Here is a 16,518-nt window from a genome sequence, read left to right as displayed (position 1 = left end):
AAGTTGTTTGAGACAAGGAAGCCCAAGTACTTATATGAAAAACTCACATTTCGCTCCAGTACTCATAACCGCCAGACACGCCACAATTATTTACTCAATATACATCGCCATAAAACTTTTCTCAGCGTGCTTTGTCATGTTATTCCCAAATTATTTATTAATGAGATACAAATTGTTTTTGCCAAATTATCCTGTAACTTATTTAAGCAAAAATTAAAAAATTATTTACTGTCAAAATATTAATGTAAGGTAATAATTATTGTGTATCTGTATTTTTGTTATTTAACTGTTTACATTTTGATGAACCAGGGCATAAATGCAAATTCGTTTTTGATTTAGTCAAATTGTAATTAAAACACAAAACGTATATTTCCTTAGTTAGCCTTTGGTAATAGTAAGGTTCAGGGAATTATTTTATATATTTTAAAGCTTACATATAGATAAGTTTAATTTTCCTTTTGCATGCTCGGTTAAGCAAACACACTTCGCCGAGTAAAAAATAAAGACACATTTATTTATTTATATAATATTATATTGATTTGATTTGATCTTCTTTGCTGTCTTGAAATTGAATATCCAATATAACTTTCTTTACTTTAAACGAGTCTAATTTTTCTTTATTTAGGTACTTGGCAAGTGAAACTGCTCTACAAAGACACCCTATTGGCACAGTTAACATTCCCAATCATTCCCCTAGAGTTCTACTATGGTAAACCGTTAACAGGCGACGAAATGTTGTTTTTACACTCCAGCCTTGCCAATCCCGGCATATCAGAGCAAGGCTACACCAAGTTTCTTCCTAACGAAACGGAAAAGCAGATGCTCAATGAACTAGCCAATAAAAACGCTCAAAAGCAAGGCGAACAACTTTTAAAGTGGATCGACAGTGTGGTGGACGCTTTTTTTAGTGTAGAGACCGTATGCGGTACAGACGAGACGGATAATAAATGTGATAAAGTATGTCGGACTACGGAGTGGAGCAGTTTGGCGCCGGATCCGAAAAGTGCCATTGGAAAAGTGAATTCTACCACCGGGATGTTTGATGTGTGGTAACGATGGTGGTTTTTTAGGGATAATAATTGAAATATAGGTTATCTGCTGGATTTGTTAAATTATTAGTCAAGGGGTTTGGTTAAAATGCCATATCAGGTAGCATAAACAGATTATCTTTTTATGACCATCCTTGACATGGTTTATTTTTAACAGATCTAGCCGTTTATTCCGATTTTTGGAGTTTGCGGGATTGGGTGTCATTTGATAACTAACTTCGAAAAAATAAATTTGCCTTTATGGTGTGGGTATACATAGTATCATGCACTTACCTACTTGAATGAATGATCACACTTTTTCATTATTTATATTTGAAAATGTACTGGAAGTTAATTATAAGGGGGAATAAAAAAAGGAGACCAGAGGAATAATTTCACATTACAGACAAGGTATGTTAGAAAATATATGATTTTTTAAAATATTATTTAAAGAAAATTATTATTCAAATTTCAATTTAAATTTGTGTCTTCACTTATGAACAGTCGGTTTGTAAGATAATTTCGTGTATATCAGAAGCTTTTTCAATTTTTAAAAAATGATTTTTATAAATTTTTGATAATAATTCGTTCCAAAATCACTAAAAGTATTCTTTGCTTTAAGGTAAAAAAGTTTTTTGGTTACATTGAAGGTAGTGCATAAAATTTCAGAGACCCATTATGGTTTAGTTGAACTTTAAAATATTTTATTTCACAAGAAAATAACATTTTATAGGGAATCATGTAATGATTATTCCAGGCACTTAATATTGGGGATTTTTGTTCAAAATTTCAGCATTTGTTAGAGAAAATGTTAACAAAATTTTATTTAAAAATGAACAACTCACGTCTAAGTGTTATACTAAGTGAGGCAAAATGAAATCAAATCTGTATTGTATTAAGATTTTTGTCAATTTTAACAATTGAAACCCAAAATATGTTTTTTACAGTTTTTGAGGTTTCCTTCCTACATCTCTTACAGTGCGCTTGAACCAACTTTAAATAGGACGGTCGGATAACATTGAATTTTATTGTTGCATTTTATTCTAGGAACTTCAAAAAACATTAACAAGAAAAATTTAAATCATCCTTAGAGCCTTTTTTTTAATTCACTTTTATAATAAATTAAAAAAAATGGGCTATTTCTTTTTAATTAAATTGTATTCAAAATATGAAAAAAAATTAACATTTTTTATATATATGATTTATAAAAATGTTTAGCTTTTGCATTATAAGCAACAGGCATAAACTAAATTTAATTGAATATCGCAGTAAAAAATCATTTAAACATGATATGTCTTTTAAATCTTAGATAAAGAAAATAACAAATAAATTAGAAGCATCTGAGCAACTAAACTTTTGTATTCACAGCATACCAACAGTCAGTTACTTGTAACCTTTCAAACAAGGCATATTTCGTGTTTTTGTCTGTGCTTAACCTTTTTTTTTTGTATCAAAATATCATTTTCTAAAGATTATGCATTAGCTAAATACGAACGTTGAACGACACGGAGACTTTAAAAAAAAAACAATTTTATTTCTAAAAGTACAAATTGACAGTATAACGTGCAGCAACAGAAACAATGAGATAAAGCGACTTACTAAAATCTAAGGTTTATATAAGGCAAAAAGTACTGATGTAGCCAACCCCGCAAGTGGGTAGATTTACACTGGAGAGTCAGCTCTTCTTAGGCATATAACTCCTCCCTCCTTAAGAGGCAAACATAATGGAGTGTTTGCTCTTCTGGCTCTTCAGGGTTGGAAGTGGCAGGTCCAGGTTTTGGCTTCTGGCATCTTGGAGGCTTATACTGAAAATGATGATGTCATCCATGTATACCATGCATACTTTATTTTGAAGATCTTTTAGAACTTCGTACATTACACGTTGGAAAGTACTAGAGCATTTTTAAGGCCGAAGGGCATCCTAAGAAATTCGTAGTGCCCGTTATCTATAGAAAAATCGGTTTTTTGGATTGAATTCTGTGCCATTTCAATCTGATGAAACCCGTTGGCTAAATCAAGGGTGGAAAAGTATTGTGAACGTCCTAGTTTGTCAAGCATGTCAGTGATATTAGGGATTGGATAACGATCGTCTATTGTCTTTTCATTGATTTTACGGTAGTCAATGACAACACGCCATTATTGCTGTTTGGATGCGTCTAATTTCTTAGGCACAATCCATAGGGGGGAACTCCATGGACTAGTAGAAGGTCGAATTATTTCTTTCTCGAGCATATCACTTATTTGGGATTTTATTTCATGCTTGTGTGCATAGGGGTATCTGTATGATTTAGTGTGTACAGGGACCTCATCGCTAGTTTTTATTTCATGCTTTACTTTGGACGTAAAGGAAAGTTCGTCTCCTGGTTTATAAAATATATCTTTGAATTCGTAGCATAAATTAATTATAGCACGCGATTCTTTAGAGTTTATATGCTTTGAACGAATAAGATTTCTTATATCGTTATTGCATGGTGAATTTTGAAAATATTTATTTTTTGAAATTTGCTTAATACATTCGTATGAGAGAAATTCAAATGGTTTTCCATATTCTGACAGTAAAGGGATTGTAGCTTGATACTGAGTATTTTTGCTACCTACAGCTGTCTTTATTATGTTTTTAGAGTTATAATATACAATTCGGGAAATATTTTTCTGCAATATACGGTTTTAGTATAGATCTACTACTACCAGTGTCGATCAACAATTTTTTTTTGGGGGAACTAACTACAAGATAAGGTAGCGAGTTATAAGAAGAAATATTTATTTATAATATGTTGTTTGGTCTGTTATGGATAGGTCTTGAAAATTTAGAGAGTCACTATTAGGATACATTCATTTCCGCACCCATGCGGGCCAATCACGGTGCTTTGTCTGTGATTGGCTCAGATAATTAAGGCGCGTATTTCAAATCTTATTATAAGAGGAATTATGGTATTTGAGAAAAATAAACATACGGAACGTTTTACTTACGTAAAGAAATTGTTTATTTTCAGCAAATGATGGTAAATAATTTTGTTACATGATCTTATTAATTTTGCTTTTACTAAAATAGAATTTATCTCATTTCAGGCACTTAGTGGATAGCTTTGAATTAATTCTCAGGCTCTAAACTCCGCTCAATTAAAATTTAGTATATAGCCATAATAATGGAAAACATTTCTTGTATCCTTTTTCGACAATGTAAAAAGACCAATATTTTTCAGGATCTGAGCTTATTAAATATGAATAAAACAACCAGATTATATTTTAGTAAAGTAGCTTTATTCATAACACTGATGCAGAATATTCAAAATTTATTATATCAACTTCATTTATTAAGCAATCTACTACCTAATATATATATAACATAGTTGCACAAACGGTTCTATTTACAAAAGTTGAAAACAAATACCAATAAATATGAAACAAACACTAATATATTAGTTAATTATAACAAAGGCAAAATTAAAATTAAAAAATATATTTTATAGGTATCCTTCACCATAAGCCAACGAATTACATGAATATAAATAGCCAACACCACTTAGATATAATACCGGAATAGGTCACTCACAAAAGCAATGTCATTCAGTAATGAAATAGTTATAAACATTTTATTATAAATAAATTTATTTAGGTTTTTTGTTGAGATAATACTGCTGCTTTTCTATTTTTCTTTTTTTACTCATCACCATTTCTTTTTGTTTTACTGTCTGCATAAAATTTCTAAAATTACCCATAAATTTTTCTAAATCATGTTCACCCAATCCACTACCATAATTACGAATTTCAGAGCAAAACTGTTCTAGACAAATCTACAATTTTATACCATACTATATTATAGAACTACCAAATAAAATTATTGTTAAACTAAATACCTCACGCTTTCTTTCAAAATCAGTTGTCACATTCAATCTATTTTCAGTCTCGGCAAGAAAATGATTTACTTCATCCTCATAATCTGTCTTGCTTGTTGAAGGTTCATTGACATACAGATTATTATCTTCTTGCATTTCATCCATGAAACCTGAAACATATTCGCTCCTCTGCTCAAATAAAGCTACAGCATGTATATGCTTACACATGACACTTTTAACAGTATATTCTGGACAATCACAATTATATTTATGTTTACATATTTTACACTTCTCACAATACATTGCCCTACAGTCCTCATTATAATTTACACAATACAATTTATGATTATCACTAAACGACCTTACCTTAAAATGTCCTAATTCAGAATATGATACATTACCGTTATTACCCACCATTTCTTCTGCTTTTTTATGTGCACTCTGACATATTTTGTGCTGATAATTATTTGCATTTGGCCTTTCCATGTTTATAATCCTTTTCCACATTCTTTCATCAACAAGTTCATCCAGTAAATCCAACAGTTTTTGAATCCTTTTAAGAGAAAATATATTTTCTACATATTTTTTTTTGTAATGTGTTAATAAAGTATTTCCTTACCGAATATTCTGCTTTCCATTCATTTTGTTGTACTTCAGAACTTTATTTAAGCTTTCAATTGCCATATTTGTATTAATTCCGGCATTGATTCTATAACAATGTGCCCACATCATTATTCTCTCTTGACTTTGGAAATAGTACCTAAAATATTAAAGAATTAATTACATTTGTTTTATAATTTTTTAGTGTTGACTTTTTTAGTGAAGTACTTTTTCAGGTAATTCTGAAAATTAGTTTCCTCCTCTTCTTCTAATTGCCTAAAATAGTTCTCTTTCAGCTGTATAAATTTTTGTGGATCAGTCTCCTTTAAAATTTTCCTCATTTCATGTTTCATTATCTGTCTATTTTCCAACTTCTTGATTTTAGACCTTCCTGTATGTTCCAATTTTTCACTATATGCCAGGTACAAAGTAATCTTCTTGGTTTATGTTCTACAAATAAGTGAAAAAATAACATAAAGTAACTAATGATCTATGATACTGTTTGATTATTCAGTATACACATACCTGCATCCATAGCCATTATCCATGCATTGTAATATTTTGGATCGTCATCACTCATTATATATTCAGCTTGAACTGCTTCCCCTAATCTAGTTTTAAGTGCCCTAAAAAAAAACCTCTTTAATTAATTGATCTAATCTGTTACTTAGTAAGAATGCCACTGGAAAACCCATATTTTGTTCATCTCTTATTAACACAATTGTCAAGTCCCAGTTTCTCCTATTTGTTCCATGAGTTCCATCTATACAGATTATTTTTGGAAAATCTCTTAATTTTTTTTCCATAATAGCATTCATATATCCAACTGCAAAATCATCTTCTTCTAATCCTGGATAAGTTTCTCCTAAAATACATTTAAACAACATTAACTTGTTAAGATAATATTAATATATAAAATTGCAATTCGAACCTATCTGTTTAAATAAAAATCCATGATTTTTTCCATCACTGTTCCATTCCTGAATTTTTAACACTGTGGCTATCATATCATTACTGTCCCTTTTCTTGTCAATATTAAATTTTCGTATTAGGTACTCTAAATGTCCTCTTGTTATACAATTTTTCCTTTGTAGTTTATTGCCGTCTACGCTTCTGGCCTCCTGAATAATTCTCTTGTTTGAAATTCCTGCTGCTAATTTATTCACAATTATCTCCTGTTCCGATTTTGTTAGCCTTTTGCTTCTTAATTCGTCAGGGTGTCCTATGTGGGTTTCAAAAAATCTTACTCTAATCACTCCTGAAAAAATGTTATATAAATGAATAAATGTTCTATTTTAATAATTATTAAGAAAAAAAATACCTACCATCTACTAGAATTTTAACTATTATTCTTGATGGACAAATTCCTTGCATACGAATGCTTCCTTTAGACTTTAAATACCGTTGCAAACATGTACTGACATATCCTAAAACATGATTAATTATTAAAAAATTACTGACTTACATAATTATAAAACTAACTAGGTACCTTTTGAATCACTTCTATTACAATTATAGTAAATAAATTCTTCCCCATTAGCACATTTCTTTCTTCGATGAACAGCATAATCTACCTCTCTGTTTTCTGCAGACCTCCAAATTTCAAACTCTGCCAAATTCCTAAAATTTAAAACAGATTCTTTAATATGTATATTATGAATACTATGAAAGTGTCTTATTAAAGAATCATAGGATGTAAACTTCTCTTTGTCCAGGCAAAGGGGGCAAATAATGTGTTGGCTCTCTTTTTCACTCTGTTTTTTATTATGTATATCCCTCATATGCCGATACAATGTTGAAGTAGAAGAAAATGACTTTCCACAATCTTCACATATTAATTTATTATCCCTCAAAAAATATATACTGTTCAATAAAATTTCACAAAGGTACTTAATTTTAAAAGCACTTACCTGTTTATATCCATGTTCACCGAATAAAGGTGTAGTAAATTAATGTAAATATACAGTGGTGTTTTGAATTTACAAGGAAACAAGATAATGTAATTAATAATAATTACTCTTGGTCGCACAAATTGTAAATAAGCAACAAAACGTTTCAAAAACTCAAAGCTCAAAGCTGAAAATTGAAAGTGAGGTTAGCAAACCACATCAACAGTCCCGCCGATTATTTCGACGATGCCGACTGACAAAATCCGAAAGCGATCCGTGATTTCATTGGCCCGCATGGGTGTGGAAATTAATGTATCCTGTCACTATTATAGATTTCATTTGAATGTTGGGGAGTTTTCTCTTGTTTTTTTAATTCCACATTTTGATCAATTTCATCAAAATAGTCTTGAGCATAATCTGTTTCCTAATTATCAGCATAATTGGTGCAAAATGCGCCTTCATAATTATCGGAATATTCTCGAGAGGATTCATCAGGATATTCCTGGTGATTTAATTCCTGGAATATGAAGTCGGGCTTTACATTTGGGTTTGTTTGGAAATAGTTGCGATTTCCATACTGTGGGGGTGGTCTGAAACTTCTCATAGAAGTATTTCTAGAAGTGGTGGACATTGGTTCCGGTTTTGGTAAATCCCGCGGATTTATTTGACCGGGTTTGAAGACATTCTTTGGTTTTCCAAGAACTTGACTGTTTGTGAAATATTTTTGGGGCGGTAACTGCTATGGGGGTGGCATGTTAACAGGGCCAGTTGGAAATTGGGAAGTTTGCATTTGTGGTGTGAAAGAGTTACGTTGATTAGGGAACTATGGTGTTTGATAGTACTGTTGTTGATTGGGCTGTGAATTAAAGGAGTTATTGTACATTTGTCTGTTATTTGACTGAAGGTTACTCGGGGGATTACTATTCCTAAAGTTATTATATACATTATTATTAGCATTGTGACTAGATTTTTGAAACTTATTTGTTTCGAAACTGCCATAAAGCCTTTCGAAATTTTCGAACTCTTTAATATAAGCCATTGCGTCTTCAAGACTGGCGGGCCTTTTTAGATGCATAATATTTTTTTGAACGCCTGTACAATCTGCAATAAAAGTGTTTAGGGCAAATTTTTCGTAATGTTTAATGTGGCATAGTTTTTCATTAGTACTATAACTAGAATCATTACCTATTTTTTGAGCAATATCGCTTCTTAAAAGTTGAAGCCTATTACCAAAACTTAACAAATGTTAATTTTTGTAAGGTCTGGTTTTAACTAACTCTTGAGTTAGACAATCCAGATCTCTACGGTCTGAAAAGCATTGTATTAAAGCATCACGTAAAGTAAAGTAAAGTAAGTAAGTAAAGTAAACCAATCAGTTATTTCGGTGCGGTTACCGACTAAACTTTCAGCTCTATTTTTTTTTACCTTTTTTGTTTTCTGAGATTTTGAGCCAGTAAGAACTAGTTTTCTCTTTGCTGCTTCAATTTTTTTTCTTCTTTTCCTTTCTTAATTCTGGCAAGTTCTTGAAGTTCATCCTTGAATAGAATACTAGAGAGTATTTCGGATTTCTGTGATCTTGATCTAGAGCGATTTGGTTTTTTTTTTAATTTGCGGCAAAGGTAAAATTTCTGAAGCTGGGATCGACCGATTTAAAACCTCTTCCTCAAAAGTAGACGAATTCTTTGATATAAGTACCCCGTCTTCACAGACTATATCAAGGCTGGCAATATCCAACGGTGGAGGTGTTGCATGTATCAGAATACTCGTGGATGGTTCGGGATCATCTATTTCCACCACAACTTCATCATTGAGCTGGCCATTCTCTGCATAATTGGGTGCGTCTGTTACACAGGAAGGGGCAAAATCATCATCGTTAAACTGATCCGGACTATAGGGATATATTCCGGAAGCTCTGAATGAGTTTTCTGATTTTCCAATATTGGCGACGCTGGTGTACGCTTGGTTAAATAATTTGGCAACTTTCATCTGCGTTATTACCTTTCCAGGGTTACTTACCGTCCACTTATCACACTATCTATTGTAAGCACACTTTAATGGGCCAAAGAAACCAACATCCAGTGTTTGCACCCTGTGGCTTGCATGAGGTGGCAGGGAGAATAAATCAATATAGTTATCACTGCAGAAGTTTATTGCATCTAGGTCACGGTGAGAGGAATGGTTGTCGAGGATCAACAGTACTTGATTTTCGGCACTAGGTTTGCTGTAGCTCTTGAAATGCCGCAACCACTGACAAAATTATTCTTTGTTTATAAACCCAGAGTCCGATATCATTTTGCAGGTACCAGTAGCTACATTTAAAAAGAGCTCATCTTTCATCCTTTTTTTGGAAATATCATGCCTCCGTAACGCTAAAACAACTTTTCCGACCAGTTTTTTGCCTTTGCTAGATAAAACCTTGGGTAAGTTATTAGGTTCTGTGGATACCCCTGTTTTGTCTATGTTGTGTATTGAATTTGGTAGGTAGTTTCTTTTTTCATAAAGAGTCTTAAGATTTTTAAAAAACCGATCTTCCTGGCTTTTATTGAAACCCATTTTTCTGGCTGCCGAAGTACTATTTTGTGTCTTTGACAAGACCCTTTTACCCACGATTCACCTGCCATTTTTTAATATTGCTGAACCTGTGCTGAAGTTTGTTAGCTTCAGCAAACTTATAAGCCGCTATTTTCAAATCTTTCTTGGTAAGCCCATAAAATCTAAAATCCTGGTCCCTTACTTGTTGGGCTAAATCAGCCTCCATATCTAAAAGTATATATTAGTTTTGAATCGTCCTAAGGAGCTGGGGATCGTTCCTGCTTTTAACCGTTTTCTTAGTGTTGCTTCATTTATTCCCATTTCCCTGGCTATACTTCTTTTACTAAAACCATCTGCAATTTTTTGCCTAATCTCTTCCATATTGCCTTCGGTGAACACTAGCTTCCGCTCACTTTTTCTTTTGTAACGGCTCATATTTCAAAGGTGTTAATCTGAAAAAAAACGTTGATTTCTATGCTATATTCACTAGAGCTTTATTTTATATCTTATAAGAGTACGCACTGCAAACTCTTATGCATTGCTTACTGCGTACTTTTGTGCATATGTTGATAATTTTAGATTTTGCTTAATATCTTCATTATTAACCTACTTTTTAGCACTGTGGCTAAATTTTAGCCACACAAACAACAATATTCTAAAAAAGCATACAATAACGTGTACTAACCTGTAACGTTCGCAGGTACCTCACAAAATACTAATTATTATCAACCACCAATAATTAGATCGCTAACCCATGCAAACACTTCTCGGCCATTTTTAAAACAGGTGTGTCGATAATGTATATTTCTATTTTTGTATCCAGTCTCGTATGCTATTTGGAACATGACTGACTGCATAGATAATTTAATAGATGGTGATATGTATTAAAAATAAGCCTGCGTACTTTTATACAACATAACCCTACTCGTTACATATCGTTACTCGGCTAATAAGTAATCATTTGATGTATTTGTTACTTTGATTACTATGATTATTGTGTTGTTTTCAATAATATTGGCGTATAAACTACTGTTATTTTTGGTGTTGTTATATCGAAAAACGATAATGAAAAAATGTTTTTATTGTTTTAAGAACATTTATTTATTATAATAATACTGAGAATAATTTAATAATCGTGATAAAAACGGACGACAACAGAAGACTTAGAAATAAGGTACCGTCGGGTAATAAGGCCAGGTTAACATTCTTACCTTTTTATTTAATAACACATACACATTTTCGACTTTGTGCATATAAAAAAGGTAACTAAAGTATTTGTTTCACAAAAATATTAATGAACAGAACCTTTAAAAACATATGATACCATTTTGAAAGTAGAATAACAAAAAAATGCATTTTGGTCTTATTACCGAACTTAACATTAATTTGTTAATTAACGCATAAAAAAAGAAAAAAAACAGTTATTCTTAAAAAAAATTAAAAAAAAGAGAGACTAAGAGCAAACATGGTACTTAAAAAAATTCCTCGATGTCATCTGCAGTAAGGCCGACGCATTCCTCATGCACCCATATTCCACATAATACACAGGATCGCATATCAGCTACATAATCCTTATCACAAACGGAGCACATCGAGTCTTCTTCTCTAGCAGCTCTGCTAGTGCTCGGCAATTAAATCGATTTCCTTGATGAAGTGATTTTAATTTTTTTAGAATTGGGATCTTTAAAAACATACCTTTTTACTTCCTGAGCTCGATAGTTCAGGGATTTTTTTTCGTGGTTTGGTTTTAACTGGCGGCATATCGGGAGTAATGAGCTCTTTAGCAAATTAGTTATTTAGACATTGTGCTTCTTTTTCGATTAACTGAGCTAATGGAATTTCATCTTCTGAGTCCCAGTGGTCTTCCAAACTAGTCGGATTACTGATTTCAACATCAGACAAATTGGGCGCATTGTTTTCTTCATTGTGGCGCTGCGTAGGAAGACTGGGAGCAAATGCACACTCCGGTATCGCATTTTTGTTAAAAAGGTAGATCCCGGTTGCTCTAAACCCACTACAGATGTTGCTGATGCTCATACACTTACCCCAAACAGGAGTAAAGACATCTGAGAATCTTTCTTTATTTAATCTTCTGTCAGGATGTTGATCCCAGTAATCTACAAGCTCCTGATACCAGTGGGCTTCAAACGACCGGAGACACAAGAAACAATTGTAACGTTTTCTCCGGGCTCTAAAGCTACGAGGTGTACACGTTTCGCTCCTTTTTTGCCAGCACAGTTTGCTGATGATGTAAGCTTAGCCTACAGCCTTTTTCATCCAAAAATCCATCAAGCCGATACCGACCACCATTCGAGACATGGTGGAAAATTTATTCTGTATACCATTTACGGTACAAAATCGACGATACAAAATCGTACCAATTGCGGAGTATCCTAGATGTTAATGGATAGCCAACATCTGCCAAACGAATAGTTCTTCCAGACAGTTCACTTTCCTGATTTACAGTTAATACTGGTCTCCGCCCCATTACTGCTTTATTAATTTGGTTTTTATCAACATACCGAGACAGAGTTCTTCTTAGTATTCAAAATGCCTTTGAAGCACCTTGACGAGACATTCGACCTTCTTGCACAGCTTCAACTGCATTTTTTAAGTCCTCCCTGCTCCATTTACTCCGAATGCCTTGGTTTCTTGTCTTCGTAGTCATATCTGTAGTAATTTATTCCAATAAGTATGTGCATTAGGGTGGAGCGAAAACTGGACCAAAATAACTAATTTTCGAAAACGAATATGCCTGGGTGTGCAAAAGATGCCTTTCGGGGTTCTTATTTACCCAAAAAAATCCGAATGACTTATGACGATTCCATCGGCTGCCGAAATAACCTTAAAAATTTTAAAATTAAAAAAATCTTTAAAACTGCAAAAAAAGCCAAACATGCAGCTCTCAGCTAGTTTTTCATGAAAAACTACCCAGAACTCACTACGTGGATGAATGGTGCAACGTGGAGGTGGCTGCATCTCGAGTTCCACCCTACCCTCCCACCCTTAGAATAATTTTTTTTATTTTTTCTGTTCTAGAACTGCTAAGAATTGTTTTTTAGTATCAAATTGCGGCAATATTTGTCTTGATTCAATACGAGCTCTAATAAATCCGTCTCGTGCTTCAGGGCCATAAACCGCCATAGAGGCTTCAGTAACTAACTTAACTGCTCGTTCAACTGCTTGTGAATGACAAGAGAATTTTAATAACCCTATTTCATCAGGAACCAAAGAAATCATGTTAGTTCTTCGTTCGAAATTTTCATTGTTAATACGCGCAACGCTTATAACAAAATTTTGCCAGTCAATCAAGTCGACATAATCTTGACAATCAAAATTCAATTTATTCACGCGAAATATTCTAACATCCTCGGTTTTTGCGGTTGATCTGCATTTTAAAATCCTTCTTAAAGCTAACTCTCGAATATGTTTTCTATCATCTCCTAACATGGCTGATAAAATATTATCTGGGTGCGCAAAAAATCCATTTCTCTCAATTACGGGATCAATACCTTTTTTTATTTCTTCAGGGAGTTAACGAGATTTATTTATAATGCTAAACAAGTGCCTAGCAATCTTACAAGCCTAGCATCCTTACAAGACCAATGGCATTTAATTTGAAACCAGCATACGGCATACACTTTTACTATAAACTCTGTTAACATTTTAAGGTTTTGAGAGGGCTCATTGGGAGCAACGTATAACCTTAGGACTCTATTGGCTGTGGTAAGCCATCTAGAGTGTGACATTTTCCCTAGCGCTTTTAGAGCCCAATTGTCTTTTAAAACTCCAGTAGAGATTCCTTGACACATCTCATATAAATACTTTGCATCGGTACTTACGGTTTCTAGATCAACTAATGGTAAAATTGTTTCAATTTTCTCAAACTGTACGACTGGTAAATTTCACACGATTCAAGGGTCTTCCCAATGGCTCCTTCTGATAATTAAAGATAGATGGGATTCTGTCTTTAATTATCGAAATTTTAAGGAGGTTTCGGCAGCCGAAGATATTGTTTTTGGACGTTTAGTTTTTTTTGGCTCACTTGAGAGTACAATAGGCACCTTTTAAACATACAGGGTGGTTAAATTTTAAGAAATAAAAAATTCGCTAAATTAATAAAAAACATAATAATTTCCGAAATTTTAAGGCACTTTCGACAGCCGAAGAAGTTGTTTTCTGACGTTCAGTTTTTTTTTGGCTTACTAACGACTACAATAGGCACCTATTAAGCATACAGGGTAATTAAAATTCCAGAAATCGAAAATTCGCTCCACCCTAATGTGCATATTGCCAGCATTACATGGTGGTCAAATTAGGTTAGGATATTTTTTGTCTAAGCTCTTTTCTTAAATTTGTCCCTTTTTAGTTCAATACCCACTTTATCATCCTCTAGAACACAAAGCATTTCAGTATATCATAACTCTTTTATCGCAACTTTATAGTAAAAAACTTAAAGCTTATTCTTATAGCGCCGCATTAAAAAAAAAACAGATTGTAGCCATATGACGTGTTCGGCGCTTACAGCTGATCGAATTGTTCATTCTAATATGAAATTAGGATAACAACAAAACATGGGTATGGTGTATGTCGCCATTTCTCTTAAAATAACCAAACTATGAGCCGTGGGCATATTGCCAACATACGCATATTTTATTCATCTATCTTACTTAACTTATTGCAATATAAAAAAAGACTTATGCGGGGTATATAGAACTATCGGCCAGATTTTAAAAAACTACGAAGCTCGTATGTACACCCTCCAATTTGTTCTTCAGAGAAAGATAAAGAAGTTAAGGAAATGATTCCTCCTCGTGAATTACGTTTAATGATAGACGTAGTGAATCATTTATTTAAGAATATCTCAACTGAATTTGAAAAAGAAAGTTTAGAGTGGACTAAATGGTGCGACGTTTCTCAAGACTTTTTTATAATGGTAGTCTTTTACTGGAAATGCTTGTAAGACTATATTAGAAAAAATTGATCTTTTACCATCAAACCAACAAGTAAGATACGTGTTTTATACAATGTTTCCAAGATTTTCTCGATGTCGTTAATTCTTGTTTTTTACTTGGACTTGCATTAAAAAATTTCATAAACTTGGTTTCTTAGATTCAGGAATTAGTGTTACTCCAAAGGTGCATACTGTAATACATCATGTGCCGTATTTTTGTAATAAAAAATAACTAGGCCTTGGGTTTTATAGTGAAAAATAAATGGTATCAGTATATGAAGATTTGAAGAAAACGTAGCAAAAGTTTAAAGTAATGAAAACTTTGCTTTGTTTTAATTTTTTTTTTAATGTTAACCTTAAAAGTGAGTTTAAAAAACTGCTTTAAGGACGATTTATATTTTTCTTGGAAATGTTTTTTAAAGGTTCCTAGATTAAAATGAAACAACAAAATCCAATGTTGACCCTCTCATTTAAAGTTGGTTCACCGTGCTCTTATTCGAGATAATACCACTCTGTAGAGTTTATCAATAAATAAATAAGGTTATTTTGATTTGGTAATTGAAACATAAATTTTTGAATTTAAAACGTTATGATTCCAGGCACTTGAATGGATTTAAAAAAAAAAATTATGTCAACGTTCAATACATTTTTTAAAATAATTCGAAAACTGTGTAGTTTTTCAAATAAATAAGAAGCTGTTTGATGATAGATTAACGTTAGATCATGAAATAACTGACATTGATTTAATTTTTCAAGGAAAACGAATTTATTCCCCACGGCTCAAAATTTGACTATTGCAAAGGTTTAAGTTAAAAATTAATAATTACGAATAAGTCCATACGGACAAGAACTAAAATATACTGAATTCTAATACATATTCAGTTTTTTAACGAAGAAATTGGCATATTTTCTTGTGACGCGTTGTATAATGATATCGTTGTATTGATCTTATCAATTGAAACCCAAAACCAAAAAGATCAAAACTATAGTTTATAAGGATAATTGTGATAAAAAAATGGTGCTCAATTCTACTTAAGTCTGACCGAAAGTAGTTAAATGAGAGAGCGTCATTTTATTAATTTTTAGCTTCTTATACCCGTTTGTGTTTCCTAAAGTCCGAATTTATGTCGTAGACATTCCACTCCTTTTTAGTGGCCATCCTTTGTTTGCCAATGTGTATTTATGTTTTATTTGTAGCGTAGTTAGGGTATTTTAAATAATCTGGTATCTAAAGATTCATTGGAATAAAATCCAGGAATCTTTGGATCGATATTGAGTTGACCAAAAAAAAAGTGAGCCAGTATTTTTGTATTTTAATGCGGCACAGTGTTAGAAGTTATCAAGGGATTGTTGATAAAATATCACTTATTTGGCAATAGTTATTAAGGTTAACGTTTCTTTTGTGACTCGAGTAGAAGCCGTATAATAAAAATTTTAAAAATAAAGTCCTATTTAATTAATTTGTGTTTTATTTATAATTAGCGGTTTTTATTTTTCCTCTGGGTTAACAGTTTTTTCAGCACTTTCAGGCAGAAGATAATTTCTTTCATATTTTTGAGTGACTTTAAGTTGCTTACTGCCTATTGCATACAAGATAAATTTTTAATTTTTTAGTTTTAGACACCGAAATTTTGAAAATTATCCAAAATTTTAAGCCACAAAATTGAATCAGTGGGTCA

General features: G+C 32.5%; 3 protein-coding genes across 4 annotated transcripts in view; 1 reads left to right on the top strand and 2 right to left on the bottom strand.

Moving 5' to 3' along the window:
• The window catches only part of LOC126739400 (xylosyltransferase oxt), a 52,804-nt gene extending 36,505 nt beyond the window's left edge, over nucleotides 1-16,299 (top strand). The window contains exon 9 of the mRNA XM_050445067.1: nucleotides 626-16,299. Within this exon, the coding sequence (XP_050301024.1) occupies nucleotides 626-1,053 (428 nt within the window). The 3' untranslated portion in view covers nucleotides 1,054-16,299. The remainder of the gene's footprint in view (nucleotides 1-625) is intronic.
• On the bottom strand, nucleotides 4,637-5,817 carry LOC126739421 (uncharacterized). Its single transcript, XM_050445103.1, has 4 exons — nucleotides 5,693-5,817; nucleotides 5,484-5,624; nucleotides 4,886-5,417; nucleotides 4,637-4,822 (listed from the first exon to the last, which is right to left on the bottom strand). The coding sequence occupies exons 1-4, from the start codon at nucleotides 5,815-5,817 to the stop codon at nucleotides 4,637-4,639; spliced, it is 984 nt and encodes a 327-aa protein (XP_050301060.1).
• Nucleotides 5,767-7,495, bottom strand: LOC126739419 (uncharacterized). 2 transcript variants are annotated; one of them, XM_050445101.1, is made up of 7 exons: nucleotides 7,375-7,495; nucleotides 6,954-7,312; nucleotides 6,790-6,891; nucleotides 6,396-6,722; nucleotides 6,148-6,329; nucleotides 5,990-6,090; nucleotides 5,767-5,914 (listed from the first exon to the last, which is right to left on the bottom strand). In XM_050445101.1, the coding sequence occupies exons 1-6, from the start codon at nucleotides 7,386-7,388 to the stop codon at nucleotides 6,082-6,084; spliced, it is 993 nt and encodes a 330-aa protein (XP_050301058.1). In that variant the 5' UTR covers nucleotides 7,389-7,495; the 3' UTR covers nucleotides 5,767-5,914; nucleotides 5,990-6,081. The 2 variants fall into 2 exon arrangements, with proteins under 2 accessions (XP_050301058.1, XP_050301057.1); XM_050445100.1 differs by lacking the exons at nucleotides 5,767-5,914; nucleotides 5,990-6,090 and having other exon boundaries at nucleotides 6,091-6,329.
• Nucleotides 16,300-16,518: the final 219 nt, after the last annotated feature.

This window comes from Anthonomus grandis, chromosome 8, assembly GCF_022605725.1.
Source record: "Anthonomus grandis grandis chromosome 8, icAntGran1.3, whole genome shotgun sequence".
Classification (NCBI taxonomy): Eukaryota; Metazoa; Arthropoda; class Insecta; order Coleoptera; family Curculionidae; genus Anthonomus; species Anthonomus grandis.
This window is presented reverse-complemented; position numbering and strand designations above follow the sequence as displayed.

Excerpts from the sequence above, each read along its gene's own strand:
- LOC126739421 (XM_050445103.1), bottom strand. The coding sequence starts at position 5,817 with ATGAAACATGAAATGAGGAAAATTTTAAAGGAGACTGATCCACAAAAA. Across the intron at positions 5,625-5,692 it reads TTTCAGAATTACCTGAAAAA|GTACTATTTCCAAAGTCAAG; the intron begins GTACTTCACTAA and ends TTAATATTTTAG. Across the intron at positions 5,418-5,483 it reads AATGGAAAGCAGAATATTCG|GATTCAAAAACTGTTGGATT; the intron begins GTAAGGAAATAC and ends TTCTCTTAAAAG.
- LOC126739419 (XM_050445100.1), bottom strand. Across the intron at positions 6,892-6,953 it reads TAATAGAAGTGATTCAAAAG|GATATGTCAGTACATGTTTG; the intron begins GTACCTAGTTAG and ends ATCATGTTTTAG. Across the intron at positions 6,723-6,789 it reads AGTTAAAATTCTAGTAGATG|GAGTGATTAGAGTAAGATTT; the intron begins GTAGGTATTTTT and ends ACATTTTTTCAG.